At 45.1% G+C, this 8,100-nt stretch overlaps 1 protein-coding gene across 1 annotated transcript; it reads left to right on the plus strand.

Annotated features, from left to right (window-relative positions):
- The first annotated feature begins 1,014 nt into the window (after window positions 1-1,014).
- Window positions 1,015-4,786, plus strand: HSBP1 (heat shock factor binding protein 1). The gene is made up of 4 exons (XM_050311048.1): window positions 1,015-1,106; window positions 1,797-1,863; window positions 2,046-2,165; window positions 3,373-4,786. The coding sequence occupies exons 1-3, from the start codon at window positions 1,062-1,064 to the stop codon at window positions 2,162-2,164; spliced, it is 231 nt and encodes a 76-aa protein (XP_050167005.1). The 5' UTR covers window positions 1,015-1,061; the 3' UTR covers window position 2,165; window positions 3,373-4,786.
- The last annotated feature ends 3,314 nt before the right edge of the window (window positions 4,787-8,100 follow it).

The raw sequence follows: 8,100 nt of genomic DNA on the forward strand, positions 1-8,100 counted from the left end.
TTATCCTGTGTCCATCCCCAAATCCATCCTATGGAGTTTTATGGTATCTTAAAGAGTGTGTCACTAATCTGGGGTGGGCATGGATTTAATGTGAATCACAGAAAAGCTGGGGTTGGAAGGGACCTCTGGAGATCACCCAGTCCAACAACCCTGCCAAGGCAGGGCCACCTGGAGCAGGTGACACAGGAGACATTCCAAACAAACCATTCCAGGTGGGTTTGGAATGTCTCCAGAGAAGGAGACTCCACGCCCTCCCTGGGCAGCTGTTCCAGTGCTCTACTGCCCTCAATGTAAACAAGTTCTTCCTCATGCTGAGGAAGGAAATTCTTGTCTTTTAGTTTATGGCCATTGCTCCTCATCCTGTCGTTGGGCACCACCAGAAAGAGCCTGGCACCACCATCTAGGCTTTCAAGCATAATCAACAAGAAGGGAGATTTAATCTGTGAAACAGGTAGATCCAAAAAGCACCAAGTGATGTCCAGGTGTTAAAAAGACAGATTACTTGTTGGTAGAACATGTTGATGTTTAGGGCTGGACATCCTCCAGTGACCTCAGACCTGGGGGCGGGGGTTAACAGAGCTTGGGGACAAGGATGTAACACTGATGGAGGGCACAGAGGATGCAGAATTGAACGGGCCACGAGGACATTTGGCAGAACTCTCAAGATGAGGAAGAAGCTGATGAAGATAATTGAGTGACTGTGATGAATCAGCTCCGAACTGGGCAACAGGCGATTCTGGGATGGGGAGATCGCGACCACAGACCCAAGAAACCCAAGAAAGAGGAGGAAGACTCAGCACTAATCAGCACGGGAAGAGAGAACCATCAACCAACAGAGGACAGAATTCTAATTAACGAGGGAAATATGCAACTCGTAGGCAATGAACACCAACGCCTTTGCCTGATGAAACGTGTAAAGAGCTGAAAAGCTTTGGGGCGCCCGGCCGGGTGGAACACCTGAGGGCGAGGACTACAACTCCCAGAGTGCCCCGCGGCTCTCGCGAGAGGCGGCGGAAGCGGCGGGCGCGGCCCGGAAGAGGCGCAGGCGGAGCGGAGCGACCATGGCCGAGACCGACCCCAAGAGCGTGCAGGACCTGACGGCCGTGGTGAGGGGCGGGGACGGCACCGGGGCACCGGGGAGGGCAGCGCGGCGGGAGGGGCCGGTTGGACCGGGCTCGGAGCAGCCGGGTCCGCGGAAGGCGCCCCTGCCCGTGGCATCGGGATGGGCTGTGAAGGTCCCCTCATCCCCAGCCGTTCCGGGGGTTCTGCGGTACCGAGAAGCAAAAGGGGCCCCGTGGAGATTTAACAGGATGCGGAGACAGCCCTTGTGGGGTTTAGCCCCGGTTGTGAAAACACGGGCGTTTTTTTAGGTCTTACAAGGCGTAGGATGTTCAGAGTGGGAAGGGACCCACGGGGATCATCGAGGCCAGCTCCTGGCCCTGCACTGGACACCCCAGAAATCTGTGCCTCAGAGCGCTGTCCAGATGCTGCTTGAACTCACAGGCTTGGTGCTGTTGGGGAGCCTGTTCAGTGCTCAGCCAATGTTTACTCTAATGTTTACTGTAAGCCTCAGTTTGTCCTCTATGTATATGTGTATATATACATATATATTTATGTATATATATATTTAAGTACCATTTTTACATATATATATATATATAATTAATTACACTGCAGAGTTTGGGCACGCTTGTGCTCAGCAATGAAAGAACATCGTAGTTACATCGTTACATGAGATTAGGTAATGCAACAGCCTCTAATGAAAGCAAAACGTTTCTTTTCTCCCTTTCTGTCAGGTGCAGACACTGCTGCAGCAAATGCAGGACAAATTTCAGACCATGTCTGACCAAATCATCGGAAGAAATATCCTTTTATTTTTTTCTTAAGCTCGGGTGCTGGGCAATAAATACCATAAGGTCTGTTTGCCGGTGGGATTTGCGAGGTAGATTTGAAGAGAGCGTAAAAATGTGAGCAGAGCTGCGATGCTAAAAGCAATCAAGCCCGAGCAGGGCTGGAGTGGTGTGGTTTCCTTGACCCCTGTGCCCTCGATGACATGAGCTGCCGCATCGATGACCTGGAGAAGAACATCGCCGACCTCATGACACAGGCGGGGGTGGAGGAGCTGGAGGGGGAGAACAAGACCCCGGCCCCCAACAAGAGCTAAAGTGAGGCAGGCCCTGGTTGGCCTTGAAACAAACCCTTGAAATTACTGGCTTTGACAGGTGGAAGTCTTTCCTTTGGCTTGCGAGGTGGGATTTGTGCAGAGCAGAATTAGGGAATTGTGCTGTGTGCAGAGAGCGTGTCCAGGGAAGGGCGGTGGAGCTGGAGGAGTGTCTGGAGAACAACTGAGGGAGCTGGGGGGGCTCAGCCTGGAGAAAAAGAGGCTCAGGGGGGACCTTCTCACTCTCTGCAAACTCCCTGACAGGAGAGTGGAGCCAGATGGGGGTCGGGCTCTGCTCCCAGGGAGGAAGGGACAGGATGAGGGGAAACAGCCTCAAGCTGTGCCAGGGGAAGTTCAGGTTGGACATCAGGAAGAATTTCTTCATGGAAAGGGTGGTCAGGCTTTGGAAGGGACTGCCCAGGGAGGTGGTGGAGTCACAGGGGCTGTAAATTCCTCCTGTGTGTAAGTGAGGAGCTTGCAGGGAGTAGTGACTCACACAGGGCGGTGCAAGAGAGCTCTCAGGGATGAGGCAAGACGTGTCCTAGGGCAACGTTCCTTGGAGAAAGAAATTTCTTACTGAAAGGAAAATGTGATATTATATATTGTTATATAATTTCTTAATTTATAACATACCCCTGTGTTACAGAAACATCGAGGAGTAGATGCTTCATCCTCTTGGCAGCTCAAAATCCAGTCCAGAAACCATGTAGATAAGTTCAGGTGACGAGGCAGCACAAGACACAGCATTTAAAATTGCTGGAGGCGTTTGAGGGAGATGGGGCAATGCAGGTGCCAGAACTGTTACAGCATAAACAAGGGGAGGGTGGTGCTTAACTATGGTGTCTGAGCACTGAGATTTCACTTCAGTTTGTGCACAGATTGATTTCTGTAATCCATGAAAGGCAACTGGCAAAAAAATACTACATGTTTCATGTCAGATTTAAAGAGTGACTAAGGCAGACGTGTCTCAACCTCTCTTAGGCTTGAGATTTTGAGGTCATGTCTTGCATTCTATGCAGCCTGTATAGTGTTTGGAACAGATATTTTTTGGCTTGTTAAGATACTTATTTTTTGTGGTACTTTTACAAAAAACCCAAATTCTTACGGGCTTCATTGCCCTCAGTGTCGTTTCCCTTGGCCTGAACTCCCCAGATGAAAATTTCTGAGGAACATGATTCTCTTTAATCTGTTTTCTTATTTTTCCCCAACAGGTTGCCAATAACTCAAGATGAATCTTGGAAGCTGACTTTTTCTTTTTTCTACAAATGGAATTACAGAATGGCTTTTTGCAACTCCTGTGTGTAAAAGCATTTTTATATTGTTACAGAGCTTGCATTCCTAATGTACATTGTATAGTTGGGGTAGGGTAGTTTATATTTTGATTTGTGTACTGTAATTTCACTTTTTGAATTCTTGTTAACGAGGATCAATTGGTTGTGTTATTAAAACACAGATCTTATGGATCTCAACTACTGGGTGCATTTTTTTTGTGAAGTCACTTTTTCTCTTCCCTGTACTTTTCTAAATGTTTCATGTTTGATAGCTCAGCATTTAGTGACTCCCACGAAATGGGAACCTTGCCTTGTCCTGTGTGACTTTGTGGAGTGAAGCACAAGATTGAAACTTAGCATTAGTCTTAGTTCTAAGCACCAGGCACTCACTAGTTGGGGTTTATGTGTTGGTTTTTCATACCTGTAATAAGGTGGCTTTGGAAACACGAGACACTGGACATGGAAACCATCTCTCCTGCTCCTGGTATTACCTGAGCTGTGTGTTCCTGGAACACAGACCAGAAATACAGATTTACCATCCGTGCACAGCTGAGCAACCACTGCCACTCACATCTGGGACGTCTGGGCAGGCAAGGAACTCTTAACTACGAACAGTCTCACTATGGGATTGAAGTTTTTTAACACTCCACTCTGAAACTGTCCACGTGTCCTTTGGCATCACCTTTGAACAGGAATTGTGATCAAAGTGGTGATGCTGGACAGAACAGGGATGGTGTTTTTAGAGTGCATGTGGGCTTTCAGTTTAAATCACTGGCTCCTTGGACAAAACAGTTTAGTAGCAAAGCAGTGGTATATTGAACAAAAAGGAGAGAATCCAGTTAGATTTTTAAAGCCTTGCTTCTCTTGGAATAGCAGCTAGCTGCACATCTTCAAAATATTTGGTTTAGAGGAGTGTTTACTTTTCTAGTCATATCCACCTTTATGGGCCTGCAGTTTCATGGGTTACATTATAGAGTATTTTGGCAGTGAAAAGTGTGTTTGGGAGACTCTGTACTGTGTCACTTGTGAAGAAAAATGACCCATGTCAGCTATCCCTGACAATCATTGCATTGCTCCTCCAGCTTCAACCCCAAATTTCAGCAGGCACTGGTGGCACTCAGCAGTTGCATGTGGGCCACACTTAAATTGCTCTTTGAATGCCACCAAATTAACACCTCTGTGCTGTGAGGGCAAAATGACAGGTCATTTTTCCAAACCGAGGGGAAATTGTAATAAAAGCTCATAATAACAGGGGAATTTTGTGAACATAAGAAATGTATCAATATACCTTGTAATACCAGCCTTAGGTTCTTTGTAATGTCATTGAAAAATCTAATAAACTGTTATGTGGTAACCAGTAGTCAGGTCATGTATATTAAAGCATTATCTAGCTTAAGTATATAATTCCATGTGAAATTATGTTTAGTTCTAAGTTACAGAAAGGTTTTAACACAGCTGCTGCTCAGAGAATATAGTTTAGAATTACAGGTGTGCTCTGTGTAATAAATGGGTGATGATTCATGCCCTGTCAGACCTGCATTTCGGTAGGTAATTAGAACATTGAACCAAAAGTGTATTAAATTGGGGGACCATTTTGTGTGATGTTTATAGAGCTATAAATTCTCATGTGCCCATATTCCTCCTGGGGCAGAAATGGTCATTCCTGAATTTACCTGCTCTCTGCCTCGTGCAGCAGCAGCAGCTCTGCTTTCCTGAAGTTTACTTACCTGTCAGAATAACTTACTGAAAACTTTGTTTCAGCTTTAAGAGGAGGCTGGGTTCTCCCAGCCACTGGAAAGATTCTACCTGTGTTTCCCTAAGGATTTTTTTTTCCCTCATAAATGTAACACTTCACTGGTTTTAACTGCTCTCACCTCTGCCTGCTCTGGATTTCCATCACCGCCATCCTCTTCAACCCCTGCTTCTCTTCCCCTCTGACTCTCCAGAGCTCCATTTCAGCTGTTCCCGAGGAAAGAGCCATTGTTTCCAAACTCTCTTCAGGTAACTACAAAGTGCAGCTGCTCTTTCACAAAAGATCTACATTAGGAACAGCAACTAAAATCAGTGTTTTTCTATGACAGGAATTACAAGGGACACCATGCAAGTCTTCAGCCCCAGATTTCACAGCCAGTCTTTAGTAGCAGTGTTGTTTTTGAATTAAGACCAGAGAACCCAGAAATAAGTTGAAGATCACAGGAGATGTGTGGGCTGTCTATTTTACACTGGGCAACGCCAATAAATTCAAAACTGCTCTTTTATCTCTTCTCGCTGTTTTAGTTCCTGCCTTTATAGCAGGAATGATACTCTATCAGTACAGAGGAATGGTGTTATAATAAATGAATGTTTTCAAACAGACACACTGATAAATGATCCAGAATTATGATATCCTTAAGAGGATTTTTCATTTAATCTCTGCCCTAAAGACAATGTACAGTAAATAAGACTGCACACACAGCTCCCCAGCCAATAGCATCTGGTCCAGGCACTAAATGAGCTGGTTGTAGGCCAGAGACACACTGAACTGTGACACTGTCTGCAGGAATGAGTTCTGGAATCTTCCTCTGCCCGAGGTGAACCCAACCAGGTGATCCTGGCAAGTACCCCTGCCTGCTGCTGCTGTGGGCCAGGGGAATCACTTGCAGTTCATCCTGCAGTTCTTGCAGTCTGTTTTTGGCAGGGAGCATTTGTGCTAATGGTGTTACCTCTCTAGACTTTCTCAGCACTCCCAGTGAAGCGCTGTTGTTTCCCTTCCTTAGCTGGCTGAGCAACAGGGAATGGGTTTGCCAGAGAAAAACGATGGAAATAGGTAAGAGCCCTAATTCCCCTGTCTCCCAGACCCTGGGGGAACGATGAAGTCACTCACTGGCTCTTCCTCCAGACTTGAAAGGTCATGTAATTCAATCCTTCATACCATAAAAACATTTCACGCTGCCTTCCAAAGGAAAACAATGTTAATTCCATCTGCTTTGGGTGTGAAACACTTGTAGGCACGGCCAGAGACACTGTCCAGCCTCTTTAATGCTACACCTGAGTCTGCAGTTTTCCTGGAGACATTCATATGGAATTATTTAATGAAGCTCTTCCCTTTTCCTCACGATTACAACTTTCTAGCAGATGGTGCCTTCTAGTGGGCACACACTGAGAGGATCAGCCCTGCTCAGATTAATGATCCAGGGACCTTTAATGGAGGGGTTCAGATGTTAGGGCTCTAATGAGCCTTATGCTGCTGGAAAGGTGGTTATTGCACAAGGCACTGAGGCTTTGTTTACAATTAAGAAAATTAATAGGACACACAAATCACTTCCTGAGTTTTAAGCCTCACTGTGTTTTGAAAAAAGCTAAAGCTCACTGAGATTTTTTTTCTCCAACTCTGATGTAGAGTTAATGAAATTAGGTCATTAGGAAAATATAGAATGGAAGTAGAAATTTTACCTCTTATAAGCATTCTGAAATCAGAAAGGTTAATTATTTCTGTTGCAGAAGAGTTTGCTTTTGAAGACCAGATACCTTTGTCTTTAAAGCATGGTAGGGAAGCTTTTTGTATTTGAACCCCAACAGTGGAGGAAATCACTGACCTCAGCTGCTCTCTATCCACTGGGGTAGAAACAGGAAGGTTTCCAGGAAGCTTTTATTTCTTTGATTATTTTTGCACGCTCTTTGATATCCAGGACAGACACTGGATAGTTTTAGAAAATTGAAACACGGAGGAAAAAGAGCCCAACTTTAAGACCTGAGGCTTGCTGCTGGTTTCCAGGCATCCACACCCCACGTGTGAATCCTTGTGTGTGCTGAAGTGTCCCCATGGTCTGAGCTCTGATGTGACACATCCCAGTGACAATGACCAAGGACCATTCATTTGCTCCCCAAGAGGCTGCTCAGCAGCAGAACAGCAATTCCTTTATTTTGCCAATTGCTCTAAACAAGACATTTTGTCATACAACAGGTGCCTGATTCAGTTCTGCTGTAAGAGGATGAACCTCAGTCAAATCCTCTCTTCAAAACATATTCACTTGAAAAAGTGTTCTGTAGAGCCAGCAGGAAATTACAGAAACTCAGCACTGCAATAGTTAAAGGCCTAAAAGTGCAAATATCATTGATCTTTGCAAACAGCTTAATTTCTGCAAGGATTTTATTTGCTCCTGAAGAACCAGAAAGACACTTCAAGGTTCATCAGCTGATCTTTCAGGAAAAATGATGTGAATTCCTTCCTGGCTCTAGAGAACAATACGTTTTTAATGCAAATGACTGGTCACCAAAGCTAAAACAACCTGAGGGCTTGCTTGCCTAAATTCATGCTGAGAAACACAGGGACAGGCCCTCAGTCGTGCTGTTACCTTTTTAAAAAATACCAACTTCCAACAGCAGAGAAAGTGACTGTTAATGAATGTTAATGTGATATAAGGGGGAAAACCAACCCCCCAAAAAGGACACCAGCCCTTGTGCTATTGGCACACAGAGCACATTGTAAATCAGACCAAACGTTCTTAAAAAATTGATGGAACTGAAAATGCTGACATTAATGATAAATGGAATCAACTCTTATTAGAAGGAACAACATTGGGATCACCAACAAGTGAGGCAAAAAATTTAATCAGGTTCTCATTGGAGGGTTCCAAATAGATGTGTCATTTTAATAAATTCAGCAAATGGACCACGGAGCTGAGAACT

Source organism: Myiozetetes cayanensis, unplaced genomic scaffold (genome assembly GCF_022539395.1).
Source record: "Myiozetetes cayanensis isolate MyiCay16 unplaced genomic scaffold, myiCay2020 scf16, whole genome shotgun sequence".
Lineage (NCBI taxonomy): Eukaryota > Metazoa > Chordata > Aves > Passeriformes > Tyrannidae > Myiozetetes > Myiozetetes cayanensis.